This window comes from Peromyscus californicus, unplaced genomic scaffold, assembly GCF_007827085.1.
Source record: "Peromyscus californicus insignis strain IS unplaced genomic scaffold, ASM782708v3 Scaffold_12__1_contigs__length_115047231, whole genome shotgun sequence".
Classification (NCBI taxonomy): domain Eukaryota; kingdom Metazoa; phylum Chordata; class Mammalia; order Rodentia; family Cricetidae; genus Peromyscus; species Peromyscus californicus.
The window spans coordinates 44,960,495-44,981,479 of NW_026294413.1; the positions used below are offsets into that span (position 1 = coordinate 44,960,495).

The 20,985-nt window shown below is 41.2% G+C and overlaps 1 protein-coding gene across 3 annotated transcripts in view; it reads right to left on the reverse strand.

Moving 5' to 3' along the window:
- The window catches only part of Vwa8 (von Willebrand factor A domain containing 8), a 411,314-nt gene that overhangs the window by 290,214 nt on the left and 100,115 nt on the right, over positions 1-20,985 (reverse strand). For all 3 annotated transcript variants that reach the window (XM_052732663.1, XM_052732664.1, XM_052732662.1), the window contains 2 exons: positions 6,249-6,379; positions 2,628-2,738 (listed from right to left, as the gene is read on the reverse strand). In XM_052732663.1, coding sequence (XP_052588623.1) covers positions 2,628-2,738; positions 6,249-6,332 — 195 coding nt within the window. In that variant the 5' untranslated portion in view covers positions 6,333-6,379. The remainder of the gene's footprint in view (positions 1-2,627; positions 2,739-6,248; positions 6,380-20,985) is intronic.

Genomic DNA, 20,985 nt, shown 5'->3' on the forward strand with positions numbered 1-20,985 from the left:
GTTCTCAGAGAGATTCCTTTCAAATGCATTCACGAGCATCATCCAAGAAGGGTTGTTTTTTTTAAATTGTGGGAAAGGTGAAGGTTTCAGGCTTTCATACTAGTAATACTAAGTCTGGCTGCCATCACTTCATGTGACTGCCAAGTATCTTCATTTTACGTACGTTTTTCATTTGGTAACAGTCAGCTAATTCAAGAAATGTGAATATTGTGTTCCACAAAACACTTACACTCAGCATTATACTCTTAATTATAAAGAATGTGCCCATTTAAAAAAAAAAAAACCTTTAAACTTCACAAAGAGCTTGCTGTGGTGGGGTACTTATAAACCAGATTACTTGGGAGTTGGGGGCAAAACCTTTGTCTGAAAATAGGCAAGCGTATACACACACACACACACACACACACTCACTCACACGCGTGCGCGCACACACACACGCATGCACACATGCACGCACACATTCACGCACTCTTAAAACAACCACCCCCTCCCCAGCTCCCCAGCTCCTATGATTCACAACAGAAATGCCCCTACAGGCCATGTTTCAAACACTTATTCCCAGCTGGCAGTACTGTTTCAGGAAACTGGAACTTGTAGGACGTGGAGCCTGGCTGATAGAATTGAGCCACTCCAGGCAGGTCTTTGAAGGCTCTACTCCAGGCCCTGGTTACAGCCCACTCTCTCTTCCTGCTTCTTGGTCTATCAGCACAGGAACAGTCTCTGGCACCCACTCCCACCACTGTAGCTTCCCTGCCAGACTAGACTGAAAACACTCAGAAACCATGAAGAGAGATAAGCTCCTCCCTTAAGCTATCCCTGTAGGATATTCTGGTTACAGAGACACAAAAGAAACAGTTCATCTCACTCCAGATTTCTAATCTTACATCTATAACTCCAGCTCCGTGTGTAGCTTCTGGAAGATTTCAGTGTGCACAAAAGAACCAATGTGTTTCTTCTATCACAAATGAGAACATATACTGTCTTACCAATTCTTTCCACTCATACTCTGGACTTCTTATTAGGAGAGACTAGTGCCCCATGTTGTGCATGCACACGTGTGCACTAGGACTTAAACCCAGGCCCTTGTACCTGCTAGGCAACTACTTTTTCATGACGCTACAGTCCAGCCTCATTTCAATCTTTTTAATTGCCACAGTGTTTATTTAGTGGCTACAATGGTTCACAATGATTTATTTCATTAACCTCTTCAATATGCGTCATTACTGTTTTCAGATTTTGAACATATTACAACTAATATTGTAGAACTTTGTTCTTTGTGAACATATTTGTGTAGGGGGCACAGAGATCTCTGTGCTCACCGACACGTGCTAGGGGAACCTGGAATATTAAGCACACAGAGTTGTTCCTTCAAGGGAAGGAATGCAAAACCTGTTTTCCACCCAGAAGGCTGGAGCAGACGTGCATTCTAGCCTGGTGAGCTTGACTCAATCTGTGTGACTGGAGACTTTCCAGCCCCGGACCCTCTTCCAGACCATTCTTGCAAACTTGTTTTTCTCGTCAATCTACAGAACCTATCTGTATGTACAGTGTCACGTGTACTTTACCAAGAGTTTTGATGTAGTCATTTTTGATATGTGTTTAGCTGACTTTGTTCCTCGGAGATTTAGACATGCTTTGTTGGGCATGCAGGATTGAGTTAGTCATCACAAGAACAGTTCTCACCAGATTGTGCCGTGTTTAAATATGCCAAAATAAAAACTCAGGGTCAGACTTCCGAAGTTTGAACCAATATTGGCTAGTGGGCCTTCTTGCCTCCCACAGTCTCTCTGTTGCCTGTGTAGGTCAAAGAGATCCATCACACACATTTGGGAGAAAAAGAATGTTGGAAATATAACTGTTGAATGCAAATCCATGTGCAGTATCTTTTGTTGAGAGATGGTGTGAATGATGTAGAGGCTCCAGTGGTAAAGCTGCTGACTCTTCTCATCTTCATTATTCACAATGGACATCAGTGAATTCACTAAAGCTAGACATTTCATGTTTTAACTTGCAGTATTTGTAAATAAGGGAGCCAAGAATATCCCCATGAACTCAATGGTTACTACAAATGTTTTCCACACAACTTGATTATTTATAGTCTTTATCCTATATTCTATGAGGCATTTGAAAGAACATTTAATAGTTTATGCAATATGTTTTAAAAAAGAAATCATATCTTTCCTTATAATATTCATAAAATATTATTTTAGTTGATTATCAGCATCTAAGACAAGCCTCCACACACACACACAAAAAGCTATAATTCCTGGAAGTATTTCATTTCATGTGCTTTAATCCACATCTAACTCAGCTTTAGATTGAAAATAGTTATGTTTATGTGCTGGGGATGCTCCTATATTAAAGCAGCCATAATAGCTTTTCCATAGAAAATGAAATATCTGCAAGCAAGTTATAAGCAGCCACTGAAAAGGAAGAAATCCTGGACTTTAGCTGACATGAGTGAGCACCAGTGACTTCACCCAAGTTCTCTCCTCCAGAGCTAGAGTGAGCCACTTCTAAGAACAAGAACATCGGACCCTAAATCGGATCTGGCTTTCACTGACACATGAGACTCTCTTGCCATTTTAAAAGTCAGTTCCACAGAACCCTGGAGGGTAAGAGCTTGCCTGGTCAATGTAGAAAGCCGTGCCAGCTCGGATCTCCCGGCGCTGCTTGAGGTCGGTTTCGGTGGTGTCTCGTGACAGGGCAATGTATTCCACCTCTCGTTTGGTCAGCTCCTGCAGAACACAGCTCAAAGTTACTCTAGAGCTAAAATCAAACGACGAGCCTACAATTCAGAGCAACATATCCAACAAAGGCCCTACCTAGAGAAGTGCATCATAACCGTAATTATGGATTCAAAATATTTGGAGTCTGAAAAAAGTTCAATAAATGAATACTAAAATATACAAATGCCAAGTATGGCAGGGCTTGTCTTCAATCCCAGCACTTGAGAGGCAGAGGCAGATGGATCACTGTGAGTTCAAGGCCAGCTTGGCCTACATAGCAAGTTCCAGGCCAGCCAGGGCTATATAAGAGACACTGTCTCAAAACTTCTCCTCAAAACAGGAACAGAACACACATACACAGGTATACACACACACACACACACACACACACACACACACACAACCATGCACACAAACACACACATACATCATGCATATATACATTCACACACATGCATATACATATACACAAACAAGCACATGTACTCACACATGCATAAATACATTTGCTCACAGACATGCATGCACAAACACACACAGTGTGCTCACACACATGTACACACATATCTTAGGGCTTCATTTTTACTGTACTCTATCCTACTACTTAAGTAATAAGAATCAAAACTGAATCCTGCAAACCTAAATTTATCCTGTTGAATTCTTTTTCAAATACCATGAATAATTATTATTGGGCAACTTTCCTACAAATCATAACAAATTTCTGTAAGTAATATTCATCTTTCTTTTAAAGTGTGGTTTCAGTTCACTTACTCCACTGACCAAGGTTTAGCAATTGAATACAATATCATTGTTAGATACTTTACCAAGTGTGAGGCAAAGAATAGAAATCAACAGCTGAAGGAGACGAAAAAGAACAAGAGGAAGAGGAAGCTAAAAAAGAGAGAGAAGAAGAAACCATCTACCCCCCAAATCATGATGTGATCAAGAGGGAGGGAAGGGCATCCGGAAGCTGTACCATCTCAGAGCAGTTTACCTACGCCGCGTAAAATCATTGTGCGATAGATAACCTAACAGCGAGGTACACTGCCCCTGCTTTACAATGATGAATTAAGAACAGTGACATTCTCCAATCCAATAAGGGGTATAGTAACCTTTTACAAATCATAGAAATTAATGTACTTAAGGGTAAAGGGAAAAGGTGACAGACTGTGTCATTACTGGAGAAGCAGATTTTCACACAGTGGGATTGTGTTTCCCTGTTTTATATCACTGAACAATACTTGATTGTCATGCAGTTCTTTTAAATTTCTTTGTTCCATATTGCCATAGTTTCCAGTATAACGAAAAAGAGGGAAAAGTTTAAAATAGAGAAGATGCAGTCATAAAGATGTAATAATATCAAATGATATTTTCCTAAATATAAATGAATTGTCTGTCTGCAAGAGACAATTCTGGAATAAATTTTCTCCTTTTAGCAGATACCTCGCTTCTTCCTTCCAGAACATATCACTAGTAACAACATGACTGCTACTCTGAATGGCTGAATGTAACTCCCCTCCCTAAAAACCCTTTTCATTCACAATGACCGGCAAAACTGTATGTGGTTTTTCAAAACGGGTTTTTTTTTGTGTATGTGTGTGTGTGTGTGTAGACCTGGCTGTTCTGGAACTCGCTCTATAGACCAGGCTAGCCTCAAACTCAGCAATCCTCCTTCCTGCCTCTGCCTTCTGAGTACTGGGATAAAAGGTGTGCACCACCATGCCCAGCACTTTTTTTTTTAATTTATTGAAATTTATTTTATGTGCACTGGTGTGAGGGTGTCAGATCCCCTGAAACTAGAGTTACAGACAATTGTGAGCTGCCATGTGGGTGCTGGGAATTGAATCCGGGTACCTTCACTTGGTACAATCCACAATTCTAACAACTTCAAAGCCTGACCAAAAATAAAATCTCAATGAGTTATCACAGTCTTTGAAATGAGTGGGTAAAAGTCCCTCATTCTTAGACAAGACACTGTTGCCTTGTGTACTAACTAAGGCCACTGCTGCAGTGGTAGGTTACACTTCACACGCTGATTCTGATGTAAAAGTCATGGGTTAGTGAGGGTTCTGGTTCGAATTTGTCCAGTTACTTCTGCCATTCTGGCCACATACACTTTGAAGTTCTGAAGTAAACCTGGGGCTGGACAGAGAGCTCAGCAGTCAAGAGCACTCCCTGCTCTTAGGACTGGAGTTCCACATCCTCCTAACTCCAGCTCTTGATGCGTCCTCTGGCCTCAGGGAGCATTCACAAACATGTGCACACATGACTGTGTATGTGCGTGCATACACATAACACACATACATACACGCTCATGCGCAAAAAAAAAATGTTTTTAAAAATAAAAGATAAACTAAATGTGCCACTGAGGTAAAGTATATAAAACAGATCCCAACAACACAGAAATCAATTCTTCAATAATAAATAACACAAGGAAGTTTTAACAAGGGTTTTTTCCTCCATTCTACGAAGTTGTCTTCAGAACACGACTTCATCTGAGGATCACTCTTGCCTAAATCGGTAGCACAACGTCTATTAATGCTAACAGGATAACAGAAAGGCCTTTCAATGTTCTCATTGGCATTGAGATCTGAAGATTTCGGTTCACTTAACAGTTCTTAAGGAACTATGATTATTCAAGAGAACACCATGTCAAAGAGGTGAAATGGGGCTTCAAGTCTAACTCCATCATCTTCTAGCTAAAGACTGAGTGGATAAGCCAGTCTTTGTTCGTTTGTTTCCTTGGCTGTTAAACAGGAGAAGAAGCAGTATGTGGCTATGACATTAACAATGCCCTTTCCTCGGGCTCCCTCTGAAAACCACACGACTTCAAAACGTCAAAGGAACTGGTTCGTTTTTTAAGTTGTGAACCTGAGATAAGGAAAAACTCACTGAGTAATTTAAAAGTAAGGGCTTGGGGAGGAGGACAGTAGTGTTGGGTTTTACAGACTCAGAGTTGCTGATTCTGTCTGCTCACTACTCACTGCCTGGATTTATATTTATTCCTCTTTTGTTGTTGTTGTTTTTGGTTTTTTCGAGACAGGGTTTCTCTGTGTAGCTTTGGTGCCTGTCCTGGATCTTGCTCTGTAGCCCAGGCTGGCCTCGAACTCACAGAGATCCACCTGGCTCTGCCTCCCAAGGGCTAGGATTAAAGACGTGCTCCACCACCCGGCCTTATATTTCTTTTCTACTGAAAGTGGAAGGCTTTCTTTCTAGTTACAGAATACACACACACACACACACACACACACACACACACACGCACACACACACACACACGCGCACACACATATATGTACATATGTATATATCTGTATGCTACTGTTATGAAAGGTCAGTGCACACAGTCTTCCCAAACAACTTCTGCTGAGCTCGCTATGAACTAGTCATTGCCTGATGACAGTGCTTATCCTAATACAGCTATCCTGATGGTTTTATAAATTCTTCACCTTCACTTACATTATCATCCCCTTTATCAAAGTTAAGACTCTTAGGAACTGAAGAGAACTGACTGCTCACCAAGTACTGCATGGCAACAGAGCGCCGAAGAGGCCCTGGAGGTCCTATGAGAAAGATATCTTGTCCCAGCAGATCCTTCTGCATTATCCATCTCAGATGCTGGACTATGGACTGAGCTGGAGATTCTGAAACTTTGAGGAAAAGAAAAAAATGACATGCAAATTTAACAATCATAGCTTTACTATACATTTATAACTATATAAATCATCAAATAATGTAGACTATGTATTGAAAATATGCATTTGGGTGGATAGAGTATAAATGATACCAACATTTCAGTTTCATATTAAAATATTATCAATGCTAAAACAGAAAAAAATATCAAACAGACATCAAAGGGTCATATATCCTACATTTCAAAGCACATGAGAACACTGGTATAGTCATCTTTAGGTGTTCTTAAAGGAATGAAAGTGCTTTTTATAGATGAGTGAGGAACTAGTGTCATTATTTTATCAGTTTCAAAGCCTAACCTTTTTATTCCAAAGGGAGATATGGCCGGTGATCCCAGACAAATAGGGATCATTACAGACATGAAAAGCTGGAGTCTGCACTAGTCTAAAGTAGCAATGGTTGGAAGACACCCAGAGGAATCTATAATTCAAGTCTACTCTCTGCATCATTTGGTGCATGAGCTTTTCCTAGGAAGGCGTAGACAAATGTCTACTCACAATAGATTGGGCATCAATAACAGACCAAACAAATAGTTCTGTCCACGTCCAGTTTGGTGACATAACGAGTCTATTGTCTTTACTTACTGGAGGATGGGTGTGAAGTTATTTACAGGAATATGAGTGGCCCCCACAACACCAAGAAGTCCCACTCAACATGGATATGACTTCTTCACTGATTTACAGGCAGAGCTCCCCCACTTCATTAACCTCTATTCTCTATACACTCCAGCAGTTGAAGACCACACCATCCGGCAGGATTATACACATATGGAAGAAGAACACAGAAGGAAGGGCTGGCTGGAATCTCAGGGGAGGGGCTGATGACCCTTCCCGTCTCCTCCTCCTCTGAGAGAAGGTCAACAGGCCCCAGTGTGGGGAGGGTCTCTGGAGAGTCACAGCTACTCTAAGATGAGTAGTGGCTGTTATGCTCAGGACAGCATACTTCAGCCCCATTCTTTTGGGAATAAGACTGCTCCAAACAAGGCCGTTCCAAGTCTACTAGTAATTAAATAAATCATCAACATGTTCAACTTCTACCTAAGCATTTTCTGAAATGATTAAATTGATATAATTAATTTGTGTTTGTTCAGAGGTAAATCACACAATAAGTCAGTAGGTCCATCACTAAATACACAAGAAAAAAAATCTCACTCTTGTACATCTAGAAATGTAGAAAAGGCCAGGCACTGTGGTGTACACCTTGGACCCCAGCAGTAGGGAGGCAAAGGCAAGGGGATCTCTGTGAGTTCCAGGCCAGCCAGGGCTACATAATGAGATCCCATTATAAAAAGAAAAGGAAAAATAGAAAAGTCTTAAGAGTACTGCTCCAAACAGTACAGAAGACAAGAGAATGGATAAAATGCACTCGATTCAGAAACCACTTAGGATAAAGTGAGTGATGAGAGCCCCGGTCTCATGTCTATTGTAAGCACAAGACTGGAAGAGACTGTTCATGCACACAGTAGTTAATTGTGTAAGAACAAAAAGTGAAAAAACTATTACAAAAGGTTGAGGGTCTTTCACATGAAAATTTGATGTCTGAAATGCCCCCAAATGTGAAACTTTCTGAGTGTCCAAGTCACACCACAGTGGAAAATTTCACACTCAACCTCATGTAACAAGTCACTGTCAAAATACAAAGGCACTAAAAATAGTGTTTGAAACTATCTTCAAGCTGTATGTATAGGGGATATGTCAAACATAACCGACCTTCATGCTTAGGCCTGGGTCCCACCCCCAAGGGATCTTATTATAATACAAGCAAATATTAAAAAAATTAAGTGAAATCCATTTAATGGTTACTTCCAACAATATGCCAAACCTTTAAAAGATATATAACTGAGTGAAAAAATAATCACATCTAGTGCCTGACAGTTGATTATACATGTCTTCTCAAAGACCATGTTTCCCTACTTTTATTTTTTCCCCCAATAACAGTATTTTCCCCTAGTATTAGCGCTTGAGGTGGTAGTAAGGTTTTGGAGAGTGAGGAGTGAACAAAGACACTATCATGGTGATGCTAATTGTAATATCCAAGATAGTCCATCCTGTCCAAGAGACCAATGGCATTTTTACTGAGAATGCTCTATATTTATTCTTATTGCTTAAGCATTAAGTATTCATTAAGTTAATGAATACTCTACAATTAATCACAATTAAGCTCTGAGATATACTTGCTCTCAGTCTCCCCAACCTTCTGCAGGATGAAACTGCTAGGGAGGCAAGTTAGAATGAGCAATCTCTTCCAGTCTTGTGCTTACAACAGACCTGGGACCGGGACTCATCACTCACTTCATCCTAAGTGGTTTCTGACTCTAGAGGCTGACAGTTAGTTCCGCATGTCTTCCCAAAGACCAGGTTTCCCTACCTTTATTTTTTCCCCAGTAATAGGGCTTGATGTGGTAGCTCACACATGTGTATCCCCACCACCTGAGGCAGGAGGATGATAAGAGCTAAAAACTAGGCTGGCCTCCTTAGTTATTCCACACTGGTTAACTCTGGTTAATAAGCAGGGGTGACGGCACCATCATCAGTGCCAAGAACACCAGAGAGTCCAGAGCAGATGAAGGTGTTACTGAGATTGCCAGTTGCCTCTCAAGCCAGTGATCCTCAACACACAAGCATCACACTGATGTGATACTCTCATAAGCACTCACAGGAGTATGTGCAATTCCCAGGGCCCTGTTTTCTGTGGTGTGAAACTGTGTCAAAATATTAAGCAATATTGGCTGCAATTCATTGCTTGCCTATCATGTACCAAATAAATACACAAGTGATTTTTCTTCACTATATCTCATTTAGATCTCACAGCAGGCCTAGGTGGCAGAGGCAGCATTATGTAAAGACAGATTTGAGCTACACTGTCTAGGTTCAAATCCCAATTCTGATATTTATTAGTTGTGTAACCTTAATCAAATCATTTAAGCTCCTGGTATCCAGTTTCCCTGACTATTTAATAGATATAATTGTACTTACAGAGTTGTGACAATTAAATTAAGCACACAGATCAAGGACTTGTAAAGTAAATGCTATGCAAGTTCACTCCCATTCTGCAAAGAGAAAATCACCGTTGGAGAATATCGCCATTTGTATAAAGTTGATTAAGTCAGAGCCGAATCAGAATTAAGTTGCTCAAGTCGAAAGTTTGCATTCCACTCCTCCTGTCTCACATATCCTGCCAGAAGCCTGCCTGCCCTTCTTTCTTTCTCTCTCTCTCTCTCTCTCTCTCTCTCTCTCTCTCTCTCTCTCTCTCTCTCCCCTTCCTTCCTTTCTTTTTCTCTCTCTCTCTCTCTGTCTCTCTCTTCATTCATTCATTCATTTTTAAGTTTGTGTTTGTGAGCATATGTGCCACAGCACATGTGTGGAGGCCAGAGGACACCTTGCACGGATAGGTTCTCTCCTTGCACTGTGTGGGTTCTGAGAACCAAACTCAGGTGCCCGGCTGAACAGAGAGCACTTTTCCCTAGGAAGCCATCTCACCACCTCCTTCCAAAAGCTTTTTGACACCCTCAGGCTCAAGACTTTCCCTACCACCAGGTTACATCAAATTTAGCGTTTACGTCAAATGCTGTTCTGACCATTAGTCCTGCTTCTGTTATTGTTATGACATTAATGATATGCTTCATCCTCTATTAGAATTTGAAAGTCACTGTTATTTCTGTACATTACATTTCCACAAAATTCCCACTTTCCCTTTTGGTATTTTTAGTGCAGCACCTTCTTAAAAGCACTTCCACCTTTAATTGGCTGGGAAGCTAGCTGCCTTACCCTACAGAAGGCAAGTATTATGCAGTGCTGTGTGATGCCTGTGGTGGATTTCACATTAATGCTTCAGACCAGCAGTATTTTTAGGACAGCCTCAAGAAAACATGAGTCATACTTAAAAGCATGCCAGAAATAGAAGCAAGATTTAAGACTGTACATTACGAACATCTGCAAAATAAACTGCCAAACTGCCATGCATAACATAATGTAAACAGGTCCTGTGCATGAGAGAAACCCCTAGCTGTGACTTCAGGCACAAGATGCCACTCACTACCTTCCAGGAGTCCACTAAGAACAGCCTGGTGTCTAAACACTATCGTGGATCTTACAGTCTAGGCTGTCCTTTCCCTGTAAAGATAAAACATCTGGGTCATGTTGAGTTACATTTCTAACTAAAGCCCTATCCAGCATTTTTCTAAAAATAAAGTCGTAACTACTTTTGACCACTTTTGCAGTCATATTCAAGTACTTCACACTAATTTTATTAGGGAACTCTGAATGATGATTTTTCTCCCCATATAGACGCCCATTTCTCATTATGTGAAGACTTAAAATTAAAATTAAGCACAGTTCAAATTCCCTCATGATAAACCCTTGAAAACTATTTTTTATTCTGAAAAACAATATAATATAGTGAAAAGAAAAAGCATTTGGAACCAAACAGTCCTAGCTGTGGCTATTTGTCCTGTCCTCGGCTTCCCTGGACAGGCATCTGGACCATTCTGGGTCTAAGTTTTCTCACTCTCCAAAGAAAGCTAATATTTGTCAGACAGGACTACCATGAGCACTACAGCTACCAAAATACCATGTTTAGTCCAAGCCAGTGAAAACCCAGTGTGCAAAAGTCTGTCCTCAGCTGCAAAGTCCTCCCTGCTAGACGTCTGGACAGCAAGTACAGTGTAGACGAAGTGGACACAAGCAGGCTACTGAGTTTATGCTCAAATTACCTGCGAGGCCAGGAGTGCACTCGAAGAAATTACAGAGACCGGGACACAGAGCTTAGCACAGGCTAAGCCTCAGAGGTTGCGCTAGGTATTTTCCAGTGATGTCTCATTGTACTCAGCACAATCACCCCCATAAAAATACACAGAGGCTAGCTCGGTGGTCACTATCACTGCTGCTCTTAGAGCACTGGGATTCAGTCCCCAGCACCCACATGGTGACTAACAACCACCTGTAACTACAGTTCCATGAGATCTGATACCCTTTTCTGACCTTAACGGGCACCAGGCATGCATGCAGTACACACATATATACATTCAAGCAAAAAATTCATGTACATTTTTTAAAAATTACTCAGAAGGACCTAAATCCAGGCTACCAGGGGTCTGGTCATTCTCCAAGATACTTAGAGACTGTAAAGAAAGCACAGTGGCCCTCCTCACTGCAACTGAACACGCGACTAAAATGTCACCTACTTATTTGCTTCAACCTGTCCGTGGAGACAGTGACAGCAAGGGTGAGGACATGGGGGGGGGGGGGGAGATACAAAATGATGTGTTCAAAGCCCAAGTCCACATTATTTACAACATAGCTACGTGGACTAGATGGGTGAAAAATAAAATCACTCCCACAGCTCTATTTGGTGAGGATCTACTACATGCTGAGCATCAAGAACACAAAGATGAGGATAATACGGTCCTTCAAGATGCCAAAAGAAACAATATGTATAAAACCTCAATGTATATAAAGCCACTGTCCCATGAGGTGAGCTGATGAGTCTTCAACCAATACAGCTGCAACCAAAGCTGGGTGGAAAGTGTAACACTGGCATGAATGTTCAGCACAGACGAGGGAGGCTTTTCTTAAAAATCAGAAAAACCCATCAATGTACGTTAAGTAAATTACAGCATATCCATACATGAGTAAGCATCACACTGTCCACTGTTTGTGAAGGGAGCACATAATCCCTAGAATTTGCATAGAAATACAAAATACAAAGAGGAGACATTCCTGGAACTATGAAAGGCAACAGGGTGAGAATGTGATTTCTCAATATACATCTTATGCTGTCTTAACATTTTAACCACATAGGTGGATGAATCGTAAATGGTCTTACAATAAAAACTCGAAGCCAGCTACTGGGATAAATGCTGAAATATCAGAGAGACAAAGGAACAAGCCACAGCCATTTCTCACCTCACCAACTCCACGAATCCTCTGACTGAATGTCTCTGAGTCCTCAGCCGAAAGGCTCTAGTTCCTATCTCCTCACACTGTACATGCCTTTCTCCGCCCAGCCATTTCACTTCCTACCTCAGCCTTTCTAGTGCTGGGATTAATGGCGTGTGTGCTTCCGAATACTGGGGTTAAAGGTGTGTGCCACCACTGCCTGGCTCTGTTTCTCTCCTAGACTAGATCAATCTCATGCAGCCCAGTGTGGCCTTGAACTCAGAGAGATCCAGATGGATCTCTGCCTCCTGAGTGCTAGAATTAAAGATATATATATATCTTCAGGCAAGCTTTATTAGAGTACAACAAATTATCGTCACACATATAAGTAAATTATGTTAAGAAGCTATGCTTTAAAAGTCAAACTTTATAAAGTATTTGATATAAGAACATTTCCATAACATGAATATGGGCACAAAATAATACATACAGTTTATTTTCTTTCTCTTTTGTATTTTTAACAGGTATACAAAATAATGGCCTTTGTTTACAACACCTTCTTATATATGTATCATTGTCTGTACCCTGCTGTCTCCACATCCTTCCTACCTCCTCTTGACTACCTTCTTTCTCCACCCACATGGTCCCCCTCAGAGTTCTTATCACACGTATGTGAACTCAGGCATATATACATCTAGATTCTGCATATGAGAAAGACAGTTAGAATCAATACAGCATGGCACTGGTACAGAAACAGACTGTAGCCTAGTACAACACAATAAGAAGCACAGGAATAAGTCCAAACACATATGTTTAACTATGGAGACAGGGGTACCAAGAGGACATGGTGGGGGAAAGATAATCTTTTCAACAAATGATTCTGGGAGAACTATTTCCACATGCAAAGGAATGAAACCAGAGCTTTACTTCACAGCCTATACAAAAATCAACTCAAAACTAATAAAGGACCTAAAACCATAAAGCAAGAGAACACGGCAGGAATCTCCTGGACACTGGCCTTGGCAATGACTTTTGGGATGTCACACTAAAGCTACAAGCCAGAAAGAAATAAACAGGCCTATATTAAAGCAAATGCTTCTAAATGAAAAAAATTAAAAACTTAACAAAATGAAAAGGCAGCCTACAGAGTAGGGGAAATGCACAAGGTGTATGAGTATATTTATAAATGTATATATGAATAACATATATGAGAATAAGAGAGTAATATCCAAAATTCATAATAGACAAATACATTTCTAAAGCTGAAAAACAAATATCCTGATTTAAACAGAAAAAAATAAAAACAGAGCTAAGTACCAATTGGCCTAAAATCCCATAATCCCAGCTTTATTTCTAAAAGCCTTAAAAACAGTAGTAATTTTAAATGTCCATCAAGAGGTGGGCAAGTTTGATACCCCTATCCACTGAATAATAGTTTTTAAAAACGAGGAATGGCCGGGCGGTGGTGGCGCACGCCTTTAATCCCAGCACTCGGGAGGCAGAGCCAGGCGGATCTCTGTGAGTTCGAGGCCAGCCTGGACTACCAAGTGAGTTCCAGGAAAGGCGCAAAGCTACACAGAGAAACCCTGTCTCGAAAAAAAAAAAAAACGAGGAATGAATTACTAAAACATGAACATGGCAGAATCTCAACATAATTACCCTACACCACATATGGAAGGCAGAATACAATATAATTCCACTTATACAGAACTCTAGACAACCCAAAGGACACAAAAAGCCTTTCTGAGTCACAGATTTGCCTGGTTGGAGTTCTGATCACAGCAACAGTTCCTGCTCATTCACACCAGAGTTTGACAAACTGCACCCTCTGAATATCAACCTGCTCCATTATACCTAGTAACACTTAAAACACTGGACTAACACACAGTAAAATACTCTCGGTGCTACAGTCAGGCTTATAGCACAATTGGGATTCTATATTTTGGTGTTTTTGAGCTTTCTTGGCCTTCTATGTTGATTGTATTCATTTTCGTAACAGTAACAGAAAGTTTTGTTACTTTAAAAAAAAATCTGTATTATACAATAATAACAGCTAGAAGAAGAGTGAATCACCAAAAAAAAAAAAGTAGCAATATGGCAGGTGACCCATATCAGAATGTTTTCATCATAACATAATATTCAGCTTAATTTCACAGCCTATACACCTAAAGTACTTCTCTATAAGGAGTTGACAATTTGCTGGCGACATTGTTGCCTCGGTGTCACATTCATAACAAAACCACCACCAAAAACATAAAGGAAAGAATCATACTTACTTATACATGGATCTCAGAAGAACCAACAAGTTTCAAATCTTGTTAAACAAGCTCAAATTCTTCAATCATAAAGTGTAAAATTATTTTATGATTCAGATTACAGAAAAAAAGCAGCTAAAATATGTAATATAGCCATTCTTTAATAAAATCTGTATTTTAGACATAGAGCTTTTGTTATCTATTGGAAAATTATGAGTGCATAAGTCAGCATGGTGGTGCATACCTATAATCCTAGCACTTAAGAGGCAGGAGGAGCCTGAGCTACAGGCCAGCCTGGGCTACTTAGTAAACCCTGTCTCAAGGAGAACTTCGGGCTTGCAACCACCCCTCAAGTGTGTCAACTGCACGCTCTTTACCCCAGACTTTTCCCTCCTGAGTCTCACTCTTACACCAAGCCCTGCAAGTAAAACTAAGTTAGGAGCACTCCAAACAGATGGACAGAAGATTTTAAAAATAAAAAGTTTCAGCTGCTCTATGCTGCTTTTCAATGGGCACCTTTTTGATTAACAATAACACTATGAAGTTTCTCCAGATTCACAGATGTAAATCTAACTTTTTTCTTCTTTAATAGCTACAGATGATTCCGTAAAATGCATATATAATAATGATTGCACTATTCCTCTATTGATGGACTCAGTTAATTTTTGTTCCTACCCAAAACTCTAAAATCTTGAAATATATATTATTACATACAAACCTTTGTATGTGCTGATTTTTTTCCTCAGTGAATAGAGCTCTCCCAAAAAGAAACTGTCAAAAGATGCATACTGTGTGTGTGCATGTGTGTGTATCTATTTATGGCAATGAGGTTCTTGCTAATGTATTCCAAACTAGCCTCAAACTCTTTCTTTTTTCTTAGTACCAGAGATTAAATCTAGGGCCTCACATACTGTACACACTCTACCACTGACCTACAACATCAACCCTACTTTTAAAGATAATACGCTCATTAACTCCTTGAGAATTTCACACGGTGTACTTGGATCAAATTCATCCTTACTTCAGCCTCCGAACTCCTCCCAGGTCTACCTTCTTCCCATCCCTTCTCAATTTTGTCTTTTAACTAATAATCCACCAAGATCATACATTCATCGGTGTGGGGCTGTCCACTGAAGCATGGCTGACCTGATAGAAGCCTTGAAGAACACTGGCTGTCCCTACTCCAGAAGTCATCAACAATACAGTCTCAGAAGTCGGAGCTCATGAGCCCCTGGCCTCTCACTCCTCCACACTATGAGGTCGACGGGCTTGATCTTGTGCAGGTCCGGTGCAGACAACCACAGCTGCTGTGACTTAATCTTGTGCAGGTCCTATGGTGATATTTTATTTGTACTGAAATGTGATTTTATTTGTATGTTAATAAATAAAGTTGCCTGGGGATCAGAGCTAATAGCAAGCCATAGCAGAAGTCTGGCAGTGTTAGCACATGCCCTTAATCCTGATCACATGACAGGCAAATCTCTGTGTGTTCAAGGATACCACCAGCATGGAGACACACACCTTTAATCTCAATACCAACCATAGAAGATCTGGAGGTCTGTATAGATGGGCAGTGATGAGGAGGTTATGTGGTTGGGTTTACAACCAATGAGAAGGCAGAACAGAAAGTCTATAAGAAGACAGACACACAGGAAGTAGTGCTCTTGCTGAGGAGGACAGCAGCAGCAGTGAAGGGTAAGGTTTTTAGCTCTTAGCTTTTGCTCTGACCTCTTGGGCTTTTAACTTTGCAATTGGCTCTATGTTTCTTATTTAACAAGACGGTTACATCTACAAGGTCCTGTGCAGACAACCACAACTGCTGTGAGTTCATGAGTGTATTGGTCCTGGCAGGTCCAGAAGACACTGGTTTTCTTAATATATTTTTTTAAAATAGAATTACATCACTTTCCCCTTCCCTTTCCTCCCTCCAGTCCATCCCCTGGCCCACCACTCTCAAGACGATAGCCTCTTTTTTTTGTGATTGTTATTTCATATGTGTGTGTATATGCACAAATATACAAATGCAATTTGCTGAATCTTTTTGTTGTTACTGTGTGTATATGGTTTCAATGCTGACCACTTTTTATTGGATAACCAATAAGGGGGTTCATCTGGGGAAGAGGCTAATTCTCCCTCTCCCAGTAATAATTAGTTTTCTATAGTTCTTTGTATAGTTGTGGGACCCCACAAAATTCTCCCCCTTCTGTGTTAGCATGTCTATTGATATTGCCATTTTCCAGTCTGGTTTATGCAGCCATTTTTCTAGGAGACACTGTTGCAGACTTCCAGGAATTCTAGCTCTTATAATCTGTCCACACTTCAATGTTCTCTGAGCCAGAGACGCAGGAGCTGTGATATAGATGTATCCAATGGGGCTGGCCTCCCCATGATCTATTGATCTCTGCATTGTACCCAGAGGCGGTTTTCTGTGACGGTCCCCATTCGCTGTAAAGGGAAGTTTCTTTGTTGAGGGGAGGTAGCTACACTTATCTGTAGATAAAGGATAAGAGGTAACATCCAGCTAGGAACTATGCTGGTCTAGTAAAATGGCCATAGGAAATTCTTTTATAAATTCCATGGCCTCACTAGCTCGGAAAGGTTGGCTAGGTTCCTAGTACCAAACATGATTTCCCCCCTGTTGAGTGGGACTAAGGCCCAATTAGATGGTCATTGATGACACTCACTAACATCTGCACCTTTATGAATATCTTGCCAATGCTGATCATTGTTGTGGTTCATGGGTGTGACAGCTGAGTAGGGTTATCAATTACTTCCCTCCCCTGGCAGTTTGCATAGTATTTTCTGGTACCATGGAAGCAGGACATGAGGAAAGCTTTCAGGTTAGATCCAGCTCAAATCATCTGAGTCCTGGTTCCTAAGTGTGTGTTGCAGAAGAACACTGTTTTCCTCCGAACTCCGGCACTTACGATCTTCCTGCTCCCTCTTCTAACACGGCCCCTGAGCCTTGGGGCAAAGTGATGTAGACATCCCATTTGTGCTCAGCATTGCACCGATGCATGCTCACAGCACTGTAATGGCTTGCTGAGTTTCTGCATTGACCACCACCCACCATGAAATAACTTCTCCGATAAGGTTTAAGACCTGTGCTAATCTATCAACCTCCCCCCCCCCCCAACTCTTTATTTTGATGCAGCTTTGAGACAAGTTCCCAGGGCTGTCTGAGGTTGTTCTGCTGGCCAGGCAGCATCATCAGGCCGAGCTTGGCCTCAGACTCTTAATCCTATCTCTGTCTTATAAGTAACTGGAATTACTGGCATGCACCACCACACCCAGCAGGCTTTCAGTGTAACTGGTGAGAACAGATGTTACTCCGATCTGGAAGTCTGAGAGGTAATCTCTTTTTACTTTAATAGCGGCTGTCATCTCAACTCTCCTGGAAAGCCATGAGAACTAATACTTCTGCCAGCGATGTATGGAATGCCATTTCCTGGACACCGTACCTGGCATGACAGTTTTCAACTCTGGTCAAGGTGATGTATGAAAACTGGAAACTTGCCGCTCGCTGGCTGTCACACAGGCTTAGAACTGTTCACACACGCACTGGCCATTTACTCCTCTTCTGTGTTGTGTCTACTGAGGTCCTTGGCTTACTTTCTACTGGCTGCATGATTTTTCTCACCAATTTATAGGAATATCTGTATACTAAACGTAATCCTCTTTCACGTATATGGATTTTAAACTGCTATTTTTAAATTAAGGGTTTTCTATTTGCGTTCATTTTCTCATTTAAACGTGGTCATTAACCATGGCCAAATTGCCAGGCAGATCCAGACATCATAGCCAAAAATTGTACATATCAAATCAGAGAGCATTGGAAACATGTTGGTCAAAGAGTACAAAATATCAGAAGGAACAAGTTCAGATAAGTTATAAAACATGCTGACGCCAGGCGGTGGTGGCGCACGCCTTTAATCCCAGCACTCGGGAGGCAGAGCCAGGCGGATCTCTGTGAGTTCGAGGCCAGCCTGGGCTACCAAGTGAGTTCCAGGAAAGGCGCAAAGCTACACAGGGAAACCCTGTCTCGAGAAAAACAAACAACATGCTGACTATAGGATGACAATTAGTCTTAGCTGGGCTTTCTATTGCTGTGATGAAACACAGTGACCAACCACCTTAGGAAGAAAGGGTTTATTTAGCTTGCATATCCTGAATCACAGTCCGTTGTGGGAAAACAAAACAGGAATTCAAACTGTGTGAGAACCTGGAGGCAGGTGCAGAGGCCATGGAGGGGTGCTGCTTACTGGTTTGCTCCTCATGGTTTGCTCAGCCTGCTTTCTTATAGCATCCAAGACCACCAGCCCAGGGATGGCCCCACCCACAATGGGCTAGGCCCTCCCACTTCAGTAGCTAATTAAGAAAATGCCCTACAGGCTTGCCTAGGGCCCTATTCTCTAGTGAGGCTCCCTCCTCTCAGATTACTCCAGTTTGTGTCAAGTTAACATAAAACTAGCCAGCGTAGTACCATATATTTGAAAATGGCTATGAGAGTAGATTTTAAACATTCTCAGTAAAAAATATATGTGAGTGAGGGAGAGGGACTGGGAGGGGAAGATGGAGGTGGGGTGCTGCAGCTGGGATGTAAAAAGAATAGATGAATTTAAAGTGTGTGTGTGTGTGTGTGTGTGTGTGTGTGTGTGTGTGTGTGTGTGGTAATGGACATATTAATTAGCTTAACTTAATCACTCTCCAATAGATGCAAAGATGAAAATATGTTGAATAGCATACCATTTCAATTTATCAATTAAAAATACACTAAGAAAATTTTTTAATTATAAATTTGTGATAAAAGTCTGAGAAAGCAATAAGATCAATTAAGTGAAAAATAAAGTGATAAAATATATCAAAAATGTAATTTGTCTTACAATATGTTTCAAAATAAAATTAAAGAAAAATTAGGCACTGGATAAAGACTGCTTACACCAAGTCCAAGGAGAGACTTTGTGACAAAGTCAAAAATTTTAAAGGTTAATTAAGTCTTCTATTTGAAAGTCTATCCCACAAAATACGCTAGCTAGGGCTGGAGAGATGGCTCAGCAGTTCAAAGCATGTATTTCTCTTCCAGAAGGACCTGTGTTCAATTCCCAGCACCCCATGTCAGACATCTCACAACTGCCTTTAACTCCAGCTCCAGATCAGCTACCTCTAGCTTCTGCAGATACCTACACATACGTGGCCCCCACACATACACATATACACATGATTAAAAATAAAAATAAATTTAAAAATACATATAACTGGGTGTGGTGCCACATGCCTTTAATCTCATCACTTAGGAGACAGGAGGAGCTCTGAGTTGAAGGGCAGCCTGATCTACCTATGTAGCAGGTCCCAGGCCAGCCACAGGTACATAGTGAGACTCTGTCTCAAAGATAAAATAATCTTTAAAAAAAAATTCTGAAAGGTAATTCACAAATTCTTATGTAAGAAGAGGCAACTGTACAGTATTAAAAGTAAAGCACATGCCCTCAGCCTTGGTCACGGAAGCTTCTTTTATGGCATATAGCGATTAATAGAAACTCATGTATGTCAGGGTGCTTGGAGTGCTCAGCCCCAGATGGAACACCCATAATCACCCTTTCCAAGGCTCCAGGACCATCATGGAGGAGGAGGTAGAAAGAATTGAAGAGTCTGACAATGGAGAGAAGGTTCATGAGATGCTGTCTTCTCACATGGCATGGTCTGTAGCATGAATCTTAAAGGGTCTTATTAATAAAAACAAACCTGGAGCCAGGTACTGGGGTCAATGCTGGAAGATCAGAGAAGCAGAACAGGCCACAGCTTCCTCACCTAGCCAATTCCTCAGCTGATCCTGTCTCCTCAGACTGGAAGCCTCTCAGTCCTCATCCAGAATGAATCTCAGATGAACTGCTGCTAAAAGCCTAAAAGCTTAACCACTCTGGTTCCTGGTTTTCATGCCTTATATGCCTTTCTGCTTTCTGCCATCACTTCCTGGGATTAAAGGCGAGAGTCACCATGCCTGGCTGTTTCCAGTGTGGCTTTGAACTCACAGGGAATAGCTGCACACCCAAGCCCATGAGGGTGGTCCTGTAAACTCAGTGGGTCTCAACACAAAAAGGTGATAGTGGGAGGGGGGCTTGTCAGTAGGAGGTAGGCTTGGTGAGTGTTAGCCCCACCCGACCAAGGACCCAGTAACACCCTGGGATTTAGGGAGCTGTAGTTCTTGGAAAATAACAATAAAGCCTCATGGAAAAGTACAGAGGCCTCTGGGTTTTGTCCATAGAAGCCCTAGTAACATGTGTCTAGAGGCCATTCAGCTGGAAAGTTTCCAGGTGGTGGTCCTGACCAAATTCCATCTTGGTCAGTATTCAGAATTTTAATAAAAGCTTGCTTTAATTTGGCCGAAACAGTGGAACTGGTTTTTCTCTGGTGAATTTCAGGATTAACAGTGAA